Genomic DNA, 17,815 nt, shown 5'->3' with positions numbered 1-17,815 from the left:
TGTTTTTTAATAAAAACAGCTTAAACCAGCTAAGACCAGCAAACTACCTTGGGCTTGTTTTAGAAGCAGGGTTGAAAAAGGAGGTCTTACTGGTCTCCGAGCTTGGCCGAGCTAGTGTTTAGCTGTTTTATCTGGTTTGTCCAGCTGATCTTTCAACCTGACCAGCTGACAATGTCCCAAAACCCCTCTTTAAAACCAGAAAGACAGACCAGTCTAACGAGCTTGGCCATTTAACCACTTGAGGCAGCTCTGCAAAAAAAAATAAACCAGCTTAAAACAGTCTAAACTAATTTAAGATGGTGTAGCTGGTCTCTCAGCCTGGTCAATACAATCTTCAGGTAGTCTAGCAACTGACCAGAGCCAAAAAAAAAAAAAAAAAAACAAACAAAAAAAACCTCTAATGCCAGAAAAACAGACAAGCTTGGCCAGGATGAGAGATAAGCTAGTCAACATTGGTTGCCCTGCTAAAAACCCCAGCTTAAAACACCTTAAGTTGGTTTGCAGGTCTTAGCTGGTCTCCCAGCTTCACCAGCTGACAAGTGCCCCAAACCACTTTAAAAACCAGCAAAACAGACCAGCCTAAGCAGCTTTGCCATTCTGGAAGACTGGACAACCACTTTAGTCTGGTCAAAGCATTTTTTTTATGGAATTATTTCTGACCTGGAGAACAAAATACAAATTCAACTATAACATCACTCTGTCTTCAATGTCCACTTTAACTCTAAAGATGATTCACTGTTCAAACAGCTTGTGGAGAGCCTCTCCAACGTGTTAAATCAATAACTCTCATAGTGAGACATGACTCGCTGCGTCATGAATCATTTGGGTAAATCATTTAAATGGAACAGAAGTGGACGGTGTCCAGACTGGGTAGGTTCATGTGTAAACACACAAAAAACACAAACACAGCAGAGCATGGCATCGTAAACTCTCAGATGCCCCCTGATGTCCACTGACTTCTCCAGTATATCAGATGTGCGATTCACCCTCTGCACTGATAAGACCTCATCATGTGACCCTATCTCTGCTCTGCAGATGCCAAGATCTTCTGCCATGCATCTCTCTCTAACTTTCTCTCTTTTTAGACTCTCTGGCCCATTTACACCTGGTATTAACATCAGTCTCGGGTGATCCGATCTCAGGTGGTCTTGCTGGAAACAAAGGTCCATTCAGGGGTGTAATCAGGGTCCTAAATGTTTTGTGATCTGATCACAATTGCGAATGTGTCCTGATCCATTTCAGACAACAACTAAATTGTTTCAAACACACTATTATGTGTGTACTTTCTAGGGGCAGTACATAAGTGAAAAACAGCTTCGAAACATAAGGAAAACAATGGTTTAATAAAGTTATAAGTAATGTGTTAAAGTAATCGCCTAGAATGGGGCCCCTGAGTCCAAACTCCTCGCGGTCTTTTCCTTATGTTTCTTAACAGGATAAATATGAAATTCGTTACAATCTTTAATAAGTTTTGCTTAATTAATCCACATTCAAAATGGAATGTTAAATCCTAAAGGATTCCTCTCTCTGCCTGTGTAGTCAGGTCAACACTCTTTCCTTTTTTAACTCTTTCTATAACGTCTGAGGTGAACTTAGCGACATTTGGGCTGCAGTTACTGTAGATGTCCTAACTCTAGTAGATAGAATATCAATAAAGTCTTTACTGTTAAAATATGCTAATTAAATGGTTAAAGCATGTATATTTTGTATAAAGCTGTATATTTGAGGTCAGTTTGACTCTGGGTTTGTTAAAGAGCACTGGGTTATGGTTGATATGTAACACAATTAACATTTGTGTGTATTCTGGAATTTTTCATGTACATCAAAATGCAAATGAGAGACTTACTGTATAAGGAAAATAAGCCTCATCCTTAATAACGAACAGGTTCATGGACTGGTTTATAAACACTGAGCCTCTGTTAAAGGTGAAGTGTGCAATTTCAGCACCACTAGCGGCACTAAACAGAATTGCACAAATTGCAAAGTTTCCAAACAGGTAGCCACGCCCCCAAATTCATGCCATTGTTTGAGCCATGTCAGGCCGAGTCAGCTTGCTCAAACAGATTGCAGTGTCACTTGGTGGTTGTTTAGTGGCACAGAAATTACACACTCCTCCTTTAAAGGAATAATTCACCCAAAAATAAAAATTATCCCATGTTTTACTCACCTTTAAGCCATCCCAGATGTGTACAGTATGTCTTTCTTTTTCCAGCAGAACCGAAATAATGATTTTTATAAGCACATTTCAGCTCTGTATGTCCATACAATGCAAGTGAATGGGTGCCAGCTGTTTGATGGTCAAAAAGTCATATTTAGGCAGCATAAAAGTAATCCACTCGATCAATTAATGTCTTCTGGAGCAAATCGATAGGTTTGTGTAAGAAACTTAATTTCAATTCTGCTGAAGAAGGAAAGACATACACATCTGGTATGGCTTAAGCAGAGTCAATCATGAGAGAATTTTCATTTTTGGGTGCACAGGCACCGAGCACCCACGGAAAAACACAAGCTATTCCCCATTAATTTTCTCCATAGGCATTTAAAAAAAATATCTAATAAATATTTCTCAGCCTTGACCCAAACCAGAAAGCTCTATTATTAATTAACGACATTAAAACATTTGAAGCAAATAATTTTCATAAATTGATAAAAGCGATTGGTAACTGGGAACTTCTCTGATTGGTGGATCTCACTTAGGGATCGTGGTTCCGGTGGGAGATTTGAACTTGTGTTAACATACCTGAGCACTTCCATCTGTGTTCAGTTCAATTTTTCCCTCAAAAGGCCCCCAAGTGGTTCCAAAAGGAAGTTGCTGGCGGCTGTGAATCCGTCGTTCTCCGTCTTTGTTGAACAGGTCCAGCTCACCTATGTGATAGGACAAGGCAGAAAGTCTTGTTTCACAAAATAAATGCTGTAAGATTATTATAAATATACAGAGTACAGAGTCAAAAATAGCCTCAACATTAGAGGTAGACCGATATATCAGTTTTACTGATTAATCAGTGGCAATAATCTATGCCGATATTTGCCGATAATTGTTTTTTTTTTGTTTTTATTCCTCTGTGGCCAGCGCTGGTGGAGTTGACAATTAAATGGCTTGGTTCTACAGTATAACAGCAGCTTTTGGAAGTGAAATAAAAACAATCACTGACACCTCGTGGGGATTTGCTGTATCTAAATCTTTCGTCATTGACAATATTCATCCATATGCTTATCCTCACTCCAATGCATATTTTGATATTTTGATTAGATGATCAATTGTTATAAAATAAAACGAGGGCCTGCAAAGAAAACTGTGACTGTATGGAAACGTGCCCCGTCAGCACATACACTGTGTCTCCAGCTTCATATCTTGTGAATAATAATCAAATCTTACTACTCATTAAACCATCTGCTGAAATATATACAGTACATAACCCTTCATCTGGTGAATATATAAGCTATAAAAAGCTTGTTTTGGTTAATACTTAATATAGATCATTGTAACGGGCCAAGCCTTATCATTTCAAAATAAGAGTTCCAGGTGTGTTTTGGGCTTGATCATAGTTAAAAATCCCACGTTATGCACCAAATCTTAAATATTTCTAGTAATTATTGGGATTTTGGTTGAATAACAAACTGCATCCGGGATTTTATAAATTTTTTATTCTTGTAGTCTCTATGTCTGTGCCCATCATAGTAAGAAAATAATATATATTTTTTTATATTCTATAAATAATTTTTAAAAACTATTGGCCTATTAATCGATTATCAGCCTTTTTCACCACCTTAGTTATCAGTATCGGCAAAATATACTATTGGTCGATCTCTACTCAACATATTTTCATCATTATTTTAATATAATTTTTGCATTATTATTTGTGATGCAACTACAGTATGTGGCAAAAAAAAAAAAAAAAAAAAGAAAAAGAAAAAGAAAAGAAAATTGCATTGGCTTGTTCATTTTCACCGTTTTATTATATATCTATTATATTTATTTGTGTTAAATAGCTTGGTAACACTTTACAATAAGGTTCCATTGATTAAAATTGGTTAACAACATTATTTAACAATGAACAATACATTTACAGTATAAATTATTCTTTGTTAATGTTAATTTCAACATACTGTATACTAATACATTTTTAAAATCAAGTTGTATATCTTAACATTAGTTAATGCACTATGAACTAACATGAACTAACAATGAACAACTGTATTTTTATTAACTAGCATTAACAAAGATTAATAAATACTGTTATAAATATGTCATTCATTTTAATTCAAGATACATAATGTATTAAAGGGATAGTTCACCAAAAAATGAAAAGTCCCCTCATTATTTACTCACCCTCAAAAGTAATCCACACAACTTCAGTGGTTAAATCCATATCTTCATAAGTGATATGATAGGTGTGGGTGAGAAACAATATTTAATCAATATTTAAGTCCTTTTTTATTATAAATTCTCCTCCCTGCCCATTAGGTGGCAATGTGCACAAAAGATGTGATGTTCAAAAACAAAAGAATTAGAATGTAAAAGTGGAGATTTATAGTTAAAAAGCATTAAATATTGATCTGTTTCTCACCCACACTTATCATATTGCCTCTGAAGATATGGATTTAACCACTGGAATCATATGGATTACTTTTATGCTGCCTTATTATGCTTTTTGGACCTTCAAATTTCTGGCCACCATTCACTTGCATTGTGTGAACCTAAAGAGCAGAGATATTTTTCTAAAAAAGTCATACACATGTACTTACACAGAATTATTTGGGTGAACTATCCCTTTAATTAATGTTAACGAATGGTACCTTATTGTTAAATGTTACCTATAGCTTTTGTGTGTATTTGTTGGAGATAGTGTTATACATTGCATGCAATAAGTTGCTTATACTGTGGCTTTTTTTTTTTTTTTTACAACTGTGACAACAGCAATATGATAAAAAAATAAATAAAACAAAATAATCAAACGAATTAAAAACTATAATCACATTAACAATTCTTACGCCAGGAATATAGTTTATTAGTTTAGCAGTAAGTTAACTGTGATATTGAAGACATGTAAACTTGGCATAGTATAAAGAATTCAATGATGTACAATGGCCAAAAAAAATTATTTGAACACATAAACCACACTTAAAATGTATGAATTGCAGTGCATTAGATAAAAAAAATATCAAACTAAGTGACATTTATCTTAAAGATAGTTAGAACAAGCACACTTCTTAAGCAAAGTATTTCACAAAAAATATGTTTTAAATGTTAAAACATATTGTAACGTTTGTTGTTGTTTATGCTTGAGGAAGTGCTATTGGCTGATGTGTTTGCATAAGTAATAATATAGGTCTGCAGATTTTGTGGACTCTTTGGGGGTGTTGTCAATTAACATTTACAGTGTTAGGTGTATCAAACAAATTTTTACAGAGTAATTAGTTACTGTAATCTAATTCATTTTTAGTCAAAAAAGTAGTGTAACACATTACATTTAAAATTCTTGTAATCAGATTATAGTTACTGATTTTCAATTAAGGTAATTACTATTTAGTACATTACTTGCACTAAATAATACATTTAAAATATGAGTTCATATGTACTGTACATCTGTTAACGTTTCTGTGACAGCTGAAGTGTGCAAAATAAACGAGGAAATATAGACCGTTTTAATTTGAGTGGAAAACCAAAAACCTTTCTAGGAAAAGTGATTAAGAAAGTAACTTAAAAGTAAAATAATTAGTAATGTGATTACTTTTTAAAGCAATCAGTGAAGAAATATGATTACATTTTTGAGAAGTAATAACTTATTTTTAGTGGATTACTTATTTTGAGTAATTTACCCAACACTGAAAGTAATTGTGGGTTATAGTTATGTTTCAGGTTCCAGTTAATGTTAATTATGTAGTTTTAGGTTTTGACAAGGATGTATTTTAAGTTACCATGGGTGAAATTAGTGTTCCTTTGAGTTACCTGTGATCCTGTTCAAGCCAGTTTAAATCTCTCCTATTGATTTCTAGTGCAACACATCAGAGTGATAGGCTGACCCGCTCCATGGTAATTTCTGCCCAGTGACAACCCATGCTACAATATCATAGATTTACTGTTCACATTAAGACAAAAAGTATTTGGACACATTCTAGTTGTCAAATGTAGTGAAACATGTCTATAATTAATGAATACCTGTATGAATTTAAGGAGAACTGACTTTGTATATGCACTTAAAATCACCTTGAAACCAGTTGGTTCATAGCAATTGCAAAAACGGCTCAGAAAAGTGCAGTTAGTTTTGCGATCCATACAATTAAATTCACTCAATTTTAATTGTGGTTTAAGTGTCCAAATACTTTTAGGGCTACTGTATATCAACTATTTTACAATGGCTCATCCTATCAGATTTCAGAAATATCCATTTTAAAAAATTAATAATTTAAGCAAAATAAAGCATGTCCCTGCCTCTTTCCGTGACTGTAGAATTTCATACAGACTCCAGCACCTGTTCTCATAGCTGAAATCAGATGGAGTGCATCAAACTGCTGTGATACTAACTCCTCTTGAAAGAACGTCCTTCGCTCTGTGATAAAACCTCGCTGAGATGTTACAGGCAGTGTGCAGGGCTCTATTTCTGTTTTTCCAGGAAGGGGCTGAGGCCTCTTGTTAGCACTGCACTAAGCTTGGAGTTAATTAACCGTGTCACGGGATAGCACAGCTAGCCCCGCAAGTTCCCAGAGCACCACTATCTAATCAGCTAGATTTTGTGAGCTTATTTTAGGACAGTGATTAATCAAACAGTTATTATAATAGACTGCCTGGTCATGACTCCCGTCCTGGATGGGTCGGGGGGCTCTTGTCATAAGGATCCCGAGTGCAGACTTCCGCCTAATTTTCATGGCGATGCTGAGAGGTTTTTGGGGACCTGTGACTGAAGAAGATATATCCCTCAGTGCTTGGGTGCTATCTGCTTTATCTTCTCATGAGCGTCCTGTTTAGCTATGTCATAGCACTCATAACAACACTAGAGCTTTTTACCAAGAGACAAGGATTGAAAATCACATCCACATAACCAATGACAAGCGTTATTTAAAGGTTGCATTTTCCCTCTAAAATAAAATGTTTACTCCACTGACAGTTAGGTTTAGGATTTGGGCATATGGTTAATAACATTTGCATACTCCTGGAGTCACAAGTTCGAATCCAGGGCGTGCTGAGTGACTCCAGTCAGGCTTCCTGAGTAACAAATTGGCCCGGATGCAAGGGTGGGTAGAGTCACGTTGGGGTAACCTCCACGTGGTCGCTGTAATGTGTGGTTCTCGCTCTCAGTGGGGCACGTGGTGAGTTGTGCGCGGATGCCGCGAAGAATAGCGCAAAGTCTCCACACGCACTACGTCTCCGCGGTAACGCACTCAACAAGCCAAGTGATAAGATGCGTGGATTGACGGTCTCCGATGCGGAGGCAACTGAGGTTCGTCCTCCGCCACCCGGATTGAGGCAAGTTATTACGCCACCACGAGGACTTAGAGCGCATTGGGAACTGGGCATTCCAAATTGGGGAGAAAAAGGGGGAAAAAAATAAATAAATAACATTTTCATACCTATGACTGTGTTACATCATTTATAACAAAAATACAACTCGCTTCTGGCGCCACTCTGTGGTCATTTCAATAAGCACAGACCAATTTCAGCAGCAGATCTTTCGACCTACTGTTGCCAAATTCATAGTGAGTTTGTCTGCTTACTGTATATGGCCTACATAGGCAGCTACCTTCAAAGGGGCTGCTCTTACAGAATGCATTCTAGCATTTAAAAATAGCTAGATGCAATGCAACAAAACAGATTGCAAATATATTGAGATGCATTTTTAAATGTCCAACTTCTTTTAACGTTAAATGTGGGCTCAAAAAAGTGGCACGCATGGCGTGAGATGCAGAAGAAGCTGCAAGATGCACCGCAAAGGTAAATGACGTCTGTCTAGTACATGTTTATATGGATAAACAAAAAGCAGTGAATTTATTGATTGCAGATTTTGTTGTCTTGGGCAAATCTTTTTCTCAGGACACATCATTGCTGTCTAAGAAACAATTGAGATATAATAAAGATTTTTCTTTTCTATGGGTTTGACTGCAGTAAGACAACGGCATTCAAACATAAAGGTGTTTCAGGAGCACAACATGTCTTGTGACCTGTGGTAAATAAAAACTGGTTCGTAGATGATCTTCCGCATGCTCTTTGTTGGCTGAAAGCACTACAGCATAGATTGAACTTTAAAATGACCTATTCAACTGTGTTTTTCACTGCAGATATCAGCTTGTATCTGTAAAATGCTAACACGGCAGCCTGCTTGTATGGAAATTCCCCAGAGACTAAATAAATATCGCTGTACCTCAATTGCCAGTCATTTGCTAAATATCACAACAAAGTATTATAGGGTCTATGGTTAGAGCAAACTACATCAGTACCACTTACAAAAAAGTTACTATGGTATTATCATGGATTTTTGGAAAGATGTTATGGTAATACTAGGGGTTTTTGGACAGGTGTTGAAGGAATGTTCTGGGAATTTGTCTCTTGTTCATTTACCAAAAAAAAAAAAAAAAAAAAAAAAAAGGAACAAAAATCACAGTTACGGGGCCAATCCATTAACATTAAAACACACAGCTTTAAAAGTATAGCCACAAGATGTAAAATGTTTACATGTAAACATGATTTTTATTGTGATTAAAATCAGGGATTTACCAGCATTACTGCATTTACTTTGTCATGAAAACAAAATTGTAATATTGGATACAATGTTACGCAGAAAGCTAGTGGGCAATTTTATTACACTAAAATCGTGTGCACACTTATGTTTACATATTTTAGCTTTAAAACAGTGACTATTTTAATGTTTATGAACTTTCAATTATAAGTGCCTTAGTAAATGCATTTTATTCTAATAAGCAAATTATTTTTTTATGACAAACAACATTATGCCACAAATGACGTTGACTAAGCTTAACTTGTATTGACAGTAAGGTACATTTTGCTGCAACATACTGTATGACCTACTGCATGCAAAAAGAATGGTCAAAGGGGCGCTTTGAAAAATAAATATCAAATATAGCAGCGATGACGGGCCCAAGCACTATGGCGCCATCGACACCTGGTGGCTCTAGGATGACAAAGCATGGTGGATGCATGCATTTTAGAGAGTAAATATAAGAGGACTATTTCAAAGTCACACAAAGTGTCACACTTCCTGTTATCAATAGGTGGCACTACGACCGTGACCCACAACAGCCACATCCATGTGATCAGCCCCCATGAACAAACAGACAGCACCAATATGATTTAAAACATACAATGCACGCAGAAAATGGGACACTTCCTGTTTCCCACTTATTCCATAAATTTATTATACTTTTATTTGTATATTTGAGTGTTTTGCCATGTCTACACTGTTCGAGATATCCAAAATCAGTTCGCAGTTTAGCATCTACAATGTCTTGGCATCATGTTGACCAAATTTGGTGAGAATTGCATGAATCCACTAGGAGGAGTATTTAAAAGTTCAGGGCCTGCCATTTAAAAAAAATGCACATTCAATCCAAAATGGCCAACTTCCTGTTGGGCACAGCTAATGGCTGTAATATGGAAAGTTGTCCGGCTTGATGAGAACTATATATGTTCTGAGTTTGGTGACAGGTCAAACTGACCCCCACCCCCCCATGTCTTAGCTTTTGCCTTAGCCTAATGGCCAAAAACTCTGATGTGTGTGCCGAATTTCATTACATTTTAAGCATATTAAGAGACTCAAAACACTCAAATATACAAATAAAAGTATAATAAAGTTTGACGCGTTACCATGGCAACACTATTTAAGATATCAAGAATCCTTTTTTGGTTTTCCACTCAAATAAATATAAGAGGATTTTTTGTTCAGCCACCATGAACAAACAGCACTAATATGATTTAAATCACACAATGTATGAAGAAAATATGAGACACTTCCTGTTTCCCACTTTTTCCATTAATTCATTGCCTTCAAGTATGCCAAGTACCTCAAAAATGTAACTATGGATAAAAAGGAATAAGGACATTTAATGTGTTGCCATGGCAATACTATTTAAGACATCAAGAATCCCTTCAGAATTTTTAATCTGCACTGTTTTGACATTATTCTAAAACAATTTGAAGCAATTCAGGTAAACATAAGAGGGATATTTCAAAGTCTGATAAAATTGCCTTACTTCCTGGTGCCAGTTGGTGGTGCTATGACTGTGACCCATAATAGCCGCATAAATGTGATCAGCCCCCATTACCAAACATACAGCTACATTTTCATCAAAAATGCACACAGAAGATATAAGGAACTTCCTGGTTCACATTTGTTCCCTTAAATTATTGCATCGCCATGGCAACAATGTTCAATATATCAAAAATCTGTTTGCAATTTAGCATCATCAATGTCTTGGAATAATATTTCCTAAGTTTGGTGCAGTCACATGAATCCCCTAGGAGTATTCAAAAGTTCAGGGCCAGCAATTTTCAAAAAATGCACATTCAATTCAAAATGGCTGACTTGCTGTTGGGTGGAGCTTGATGAGAACAATATATGTGGCAAGTTTGGTGACCGTAGATTAAATTGACCCCATCACTTTTGTCAAAAGGTGGCGCTACAGAGCTCCCCAACCATGCCCATTTGCTAACTTTTTCCCAGGCCTAATGGCCAACAACTCTGATGTGTGTGCAAAATATCATGAAAATTCAAGCATGCCAAGTACCTCAAAAACATGTGAATGGCAACAGTATTTAAGATATCAAGAATCCCTTCAGAATTTAAAATCTGCAGTCTTGGCATTATTCTAAAAAAAATTGAAGTAATTCAGGTAAACATAAGAGGGACATTTCAAAGTCTGTTAAAAGTGCCACACTTCCGCCAGTTGGTGGCGCTATGGCCGTGACCCACAATAGCCACATCAATGTGATCAGTCCGTAAGGCCAAACATTTGGCTAAATTTTGATGTAAATCACACGATGCACGCAGAAGATTTAAGACACTTCCTTTTTCCCATTTATTTATGTTACTTTATCACGTCGCATGGCAACACTGTTCAATATATCAAAAATCTGTTCGCAATTTAGCATCGCCAATGTCTTGGCATGATGTCGCCCACATTTGGTACCTGTAACATAAAATCCCTAGGGGGAGTATTTCAAATTAGAGCATGCATTTTTCAAACAATCCAAAATGGCCTTCCTATTGGGCAGAGCTTATGACTGTCAGCGCGAAAGTTGTCCGGCTTGATGAGATCTATATGTGTACAAAGTTTGGTGAAGGTATCTTAAAAGGGATGTGCTACAGAGCCCTCCAAACATACCCATCTTCTAGGTGGCACTACAGACATAATAATCCTTAGAAGAACAATAGGGCCTCCACACTTTCAATGCTTGGTCCCTAACAATCAGATCAGTATCGGCCAATCACAATGTTAAAACATGGCAGAGGCTATCTGCACAAGTGTAAATAGCAACAAAAATCATCTTCTTTGCACTAAGTGCAAATAGTGTTAGATGCTATTTGTACCCTGGTGCATATAGAGGCATATACTGTTTGCGCCTCTAGTGAACTACTAACATATAGTACAGTGGCATCACTGCAGTGTGTTTTTTGTGTTTATTTATAGTCCCACAGACACCCTACACCAACCCCTGCCCCTAAACCTAACCCTAACCTTCTCTTACAGAAATTAACCATGGTTTTATTACAGTAACCATAGTATCACCATGATATTTGTAGTAAAATCATAGCAACATAGTAAAACCATGTTTAACTTTACCTGGATCAAACCTTTCTCTCAACTCCCTGACCATCACCCTAACCGAATCACTGTGAGTAAATCAATCTTTATATACATTTTATTTATTATTATAAGTAATATTAAAGGAAATATTAAGAGTGGAGACAGGAAACAGGATGAGGAAAAGTGGGAAAAAAGGGGGAATCGAACCCGGTTCGTCCACATTTTAAAAAGCACATCTACAACATATTTACACTCTATACACCATTGCAGCGACACTAATGGGTGCAGTTTGTCTTTAATTTCTATGTTTCCACCAGACTATTTGAGTGCAAATAGCCATATGTGTGGCAGGTGCTATTTACACCTAGTGCAAATAGTCACTCCATTAAAGAGCCCATATTATGCTAATTTACAGATTCATAATTTTATTTGGGGGGTCTGCTAGAATAGGTTTATATTTAATATTCAAAAAACACATAATTTTTACTCATACTGTACATTTCTTTTTCCCGCTCTTCATACTCTGGCCAAAACGCTCTAATTTACCTCCTGTCTCTTTAAAGCCCCCCTTTCCAAAAAGCACAGTCTGCTCTCATTGGTCAGCTGGCCTAATCTGTTGTGATTGGTCAACCGCATAGAGCGTGTGTCGGAAATGTAACGGCCCTTACCATAACTGAGTTTCAGCTCCCGAGTCTTCCTGAGCAGCTGTAAACACTATTGTAACTATGGAAACAGTGGCGTCAGTTTTTGCCATACCAGCTCTAGCCCGAGTCCCATAATTAATGAAATAATGAAAGTTTGGAAGAACAAGCTGATCGACCCAAACCACCTTCGCAAGCATGCCTTGAGCAGGACGTTTCACAGTGGTAAGTTTTAATTTAGTAGCTTTCTTACAAGTACTCTGTTGATTATTGTGGACCTAACAAAGCTTCAAGTAAAAGACATGTAGTGCATCTAAGTTAGTCATCTTTTGCTGGAATGGGTGTAGCTGAACTTTTTTTGCCCGAGCTATGAATGGGGAACGGAGGCTTACTCCCGGTTGGACATAACCGGGAGTGTTAGAGAGTTAGTGAGCAAGTTAGCCGTGGACTACTGATAGCGGCCATAACATTACAGCTTGTAATTATATAATTATATAAGACTCTTGAGATCGACCAATTTGTTACACAGTTTTAGGTAAAAGCCGTCCCACAGCTGAATAGTAAACCCTTACCAAAACAATAACATTACACAGCAAGTTAGCCGAGCACTACCGTGGATTGCAGACGTAAAATTACCGTTTGTAAAAATAAATCCATCTCCACACTTGATCACTATTAATGCTAGTAAGAGCGACAAACAATCTGCATAATTCTACACAATTGTAGGTAAAAGTGGGCCTGCAGCTGATTAGCAAATCTATTTCAATACAATAATATAAGCTAGCAGGTTAACAGAGGCCTACAGCTGTGCACTGGGTGTACACTGTAGCTACAACACAAAACAATGCATTTGAACTCTCGGTAGCAGATAAATCCACAAATAATCAAACATACTTACTGGTTGTGATCCTGAAGCGCCAGATTGTCCCAAAAAAGTGGGAACTGCACCATCTTTCATGGGTAACCGACTTGAAAATCCAGCATTGGTTGTGGTTGTACTGCTGAGGAATTGTGGTAAAAATACATTTTAACCACTGATTCTTCTATTCGTCTGCCTTTGGAAGTCCAAACAAAGAGTTTTTGCTTTCGCAGTGAAGAAAACAGCATCTTCTCGACATGGCGACAACACTAACCCAACTCATTCTGGCCTTAGCTATAACTACCTTTGTTTGAGGGCAGGCCAAAGTAGCCCTTAGGTGGGCATTATGCAGATGTGTTACATAGTGACGTAGATACTTTACGGAACAAATGGTTGGACTACAATCCAGCTGTTTCTTGTAGTTCTTGAACAGTGTTGTCTACTGTTAGAAATTTGAAGAGCTATCCCCTATCAAATATCATGGTGATCATTCATTACCACTGTAAATATCAAAGTGTCATGGTATTACCATCTGATTCCATCACTGTACCATGGTACCCACACAGTACTTTTCAATAGACGAATGAAACACAGCTTGTGCAATGTGTTTTAAAATTACATTGATTATTACGGTTATTTTCTGCAACCCATGATCATGCTAATGCCTTCATTCTGTGTTATGGAGCTCAGCAGAGATAGTGGGAGAATTTGGGGGGCGGGGGGTCTCTCTGAAGTCTGTCACATTCCTGCCAGCCTGTTGGAAGGTGGGGAACCTCATTAAAGGAAAATAATTAAGCATTAAAGCACAGCTGGTCCACATCACAGGCAGGCTAAATCTATGCTAACCCACCACCGCTTGATGTTCTCTGTTCCCACTCTGATAAGACCTTGTGACCTTTCACCATGATTGTGCAAGTTTCTCTTTAGCTCTGCTTGACACTTTCTCCGAAATCTTCCAGGCATCCCTGACTGTGGCAGAGTGCAAATATGTTTTTTGTAGAGGTTTGTTGGAGAGTCAGCAACATCATAAAAACCACCTGCCTAATATTGTGTAGGTCCCCCTCATGCCGCCAAAACAGTGCCAACCCGCATCTCAGAATTGCATTCTGAGATTATATTCTTCTCACCACAATTGTACAGAGCGGTTATCAGTTACTGTAGACTTTGTCAGTTCGAACCAGTCTGGCCATTCTCTGTTGACCTCTCTCATCAACAAGGCATTTCCATCCACAGAACTGCCGCTCACTGGATGTTTTTTATTTTTGCCACCATTCTGAGTAAATTCTAGAGACTGTTGTGCATGAAAATCCTAGGAGATTAGCAGTTACAGAAATATTCAAACCAGCCCATCTGGCACCAACAATAGCTACCTATGTATTTACTGTTTTTTAGGGAGCTAGTTTCAGTTGCTTGCCAGCTATTTGCCACCTAGCTAGGTGCGCAAGCCGCCTAATTTAGCTCACATATATTGAGGGATGTAGCTAATGCAGTGTGACCACCTTTGCCTTTAAAACAGCACCAATTATCCTAGGTACACCTGGACACAGTTTTTCTTGGTTGTTGGCAGATAGGATGTTCCAAGCTTCTCGTCTCAATTGCTTCTGTCTCTTCTTGTAATCACAGACTGACTCAATATTCAGTGGGGTGCTCTGTGGGGACCATGCCAACTGTTGCAGGGCTCCCTGTTCTTCTATTCTATTCTATTTGCAAAAGAAATCTTTGGGAGTCTAAAATGTATATTTCCTATTGACACACTAAAGCTGAAGAATAACCATCTTAATACAAATGTTTTTGTGAAGCATTTTATGTGCCTAAGACTTTTGCACAGTACTGTATATATATATATATATATATATAAATGGCAATAAAAGAGGTGAATGAATTTGAGGAGTGCCTATTGTTGGTATGTTCCACATTTTATCGTAAGTGTGTCATGCAGTGTCGGACTCGCACTGGTCTGGTCTTGGTCTTGACTTGGTCTCAACCCCTCAAAGTCTTGGTCTTGTCTCGGTCTCAATACACTCTGGTCTTGGTCTTGACTTGGTCTCGGTTTAGGTGGTCTTGACTACAACACTGATGAGGAGGGTGGACGTGCATGTGGCGTGCATCCAAACTGAAATGCAACCTCACAAGTGAACGATATGGAACATGCTACATAGGCAGCAACTCTTTGCGTTACACAAATAGCGCTCATTTTGTGAAACGCACAGAAAACATAGCTCACAACTGATTTCAATAGAGTTTGGTGTTGGCATGTTGCTGGAGTAATTAGTAAATTACCTAATAAGCATATCTATACAGAAAACTGATATATAGCCATTTATCAAGATATAAAAAATTATAGTTAATATATTTTGGCATATTGACTCACCGATCACTTTATTAGGAACACCTGTACACTTACTTAATCATGCGATTATCTAATCAGCCAGTCATGTGGCAGCAGTGCAATGCATAAAATCTTGCAGATATGAGTCAGGAGCTTAAGTTAATGTTCACATCAACCATCAGAATGGAGTAAAAATGTGATCTCAGTGATTTCGACCGTGGCATGATTGTTGATGCCAGACGGGCTGGTTTGAGTATTTATGTAACTGTTGATCTCCTGGCATTTTCACACACAACATTCTCTAGAGTTTACTCAGAATGGTGCCAAAAAACATCCAGTGAGCAGCAGTTCTGTGAACATAAATGCCTTGTTGATGAGAGAAGTCAATGGAGAATGACCAGACTGGTTCGATCTGATAGAAAGGCTACGGTAACTCAGATACCCACTCTGCACAACACAATGCTCAACACGTCGAACCTTGAGGCGGATGGGCTACAACAGCAGAAAACCACATCGGGGCACTTTATTAGCACCATAGTGTTCCTGTAACTGTAGATATATGTTACAATTTGGGAAAATATAGCGTATGTCACATATATGAAAACAGATATTTTTGAAAAATATGTGGCATATGGTTAAGTATGTGACTTTTTTCATCAGTGAAAACCATTCATAAAATTGCATATTATAACCATACATGAATATGCACATTATATATTTGTGCTTTACATTCAGTATTTACATATCAGATTTCTGTATGGGTGAAAATAAGTATAAAAAATATTGAGTAAAACAGTTCATTTTTAATCAGATTGAAGTGATTTATTTATTTATTTATTTTTTGCTACTCATCAGTATTGACTGGATTATGTTTATAACTGACCTTTCTCAGGCTTCATCCGCAACCTTGGATGAATTTTTTCACGTATTATGGAATGCATTATGGGATTGCCTTCATCACGAAGGATAAAAGTGCTGATACCTTAGAATTTGGCTAAAATAATATGTCTTAGAAAGCAGCATATTTAGGGTGCTTATCATTTGGAACAGCCTTATGATGCCTTCAGATGCTGCCTACGTAGGCAGCTCATTAGGTTTTGGAATAATGCCCACCTTCGCTTGATGTCCATTCTGATTAAGACCTCATGGTCTTTTGCCAGTTTCAATTTAGCCTTGCTTGACACTTTCAACAAAATCTCCACGTATCCAACACTGTGGCCGAGTGTGAATCTGTTTTTTGGGATTTGTCTGCAGTTCTTTGAGGAAGGTGGACATGCACGTGGCGTGAGGATATTTGAAGTCATAACACTGAACAGTAAAAACGTGCCAGTCATCCGAGGACCATACCAAGGCTCGTCTTGAAACCTTGTGTCCCAGCTGGCTCGTCCCAGCTGTTACAGATTCTACACAAGCCCGAGAGGCAGAGTGCCGGCATACGGCTCTGTGCGTGTAGTGAGCCAGCCTGCCACCATTGGCCATGTTTACCACCAGCGTTTAGATTTTGACTTACCATAGATTACGAGAACAAGATGTACAGTCTGAGATTATCCTCTTCGATCTGGTGTGGATGCCAACGAATGCTGGCCATGCCACTGGATTACAGACATGCATGTACACTACATAGCCAAAAGTATGTAGATGCCCCCTTCTAAATAAATAGCTTTGCTATTTGTGTTACACTCATCACTAGCAGGTGCATAAAATCAAGCATACAGCCATGCAATCTACTTAAACAGTCCATTTTAGTAAATGAGATGTACCAAATACTAAAATTGTATTCATTTTAGCCATATTACCAACTGACAGATAAATTTGAACCAAAATACCATAGAGTTTAATTGGACACAGCGTTTAATGTGAACAGGCCTATTTATTTGTAACACTTTACAATAAAGGTTGTATTCATTAACATTACATGTAGTTAACATAATAGTTCACATGAACTAGAAATGAACAATACTTCTACAGCATTTATTGATCTTTGTTAATGTTAATTGCTACACATAATAATAAAAATTTTTTTCATAAAAAATAGTATACTTTACATTGGTTAATGCATTATGAACTATAATACATTACATTTCATTACTTCATAATAGTTTATAACTTAACCCTAACATTAACAAACAATTTTGATAAATTAACAGTAACCAAGGTTAATAAATGCTGTAAAAAGGACAGATCATAGTTAGATAATGATATCCGATGCAATACCTACTGTTAATGAAT

General features: G+C 37.4%; 1 protein-coding gene across 2 annotated transcripts in view; it reads right to left on the bottom strand.

Moving 5' to 3' along the window:
- Positions 1 to 17,815, bottom strand: part of LOC127454460 (zinc finger protein ZFPM2-like) — a 233,185-nt gene that overhangs the window by 121,448 nt on the left and 93,922 nt on the right. For both annotated transcript variants that reach the window (XM_051721684.1, XM_051721685.1), the window contains one exon: positions 2,741 to 2,865. In XM_051721684.1, the coding sequence (XP_051577644.1) occupies positions 2,741 to 2,865 (125 nt within the window). The remainder of the gene's footprint in view (positions 1 to 2,740; positions 2,866 to 17,815) is intronic.

Source organism: Myxocyprinus asiaticus, chromosome 16 (genome assembly GCF_019703515.2).
Source record: "Myxocyprinus asiaticus isolate MX2 ecotype Aquarium Trade chromosome 16, UBuf_Myxa_2, whole genome shotgun sequence".
Taxonomy (NCBI): domain Eukaryota; kingdom Metazoa; phylum Chordata; class Actinopteri; order Cypriniformes; family Catostomidae; genus Myxocyprinus; species Myxocyprinus asiaticus.
This window is presented reverse-complemented; position numbering and strand designations above follow the sequence as displayed.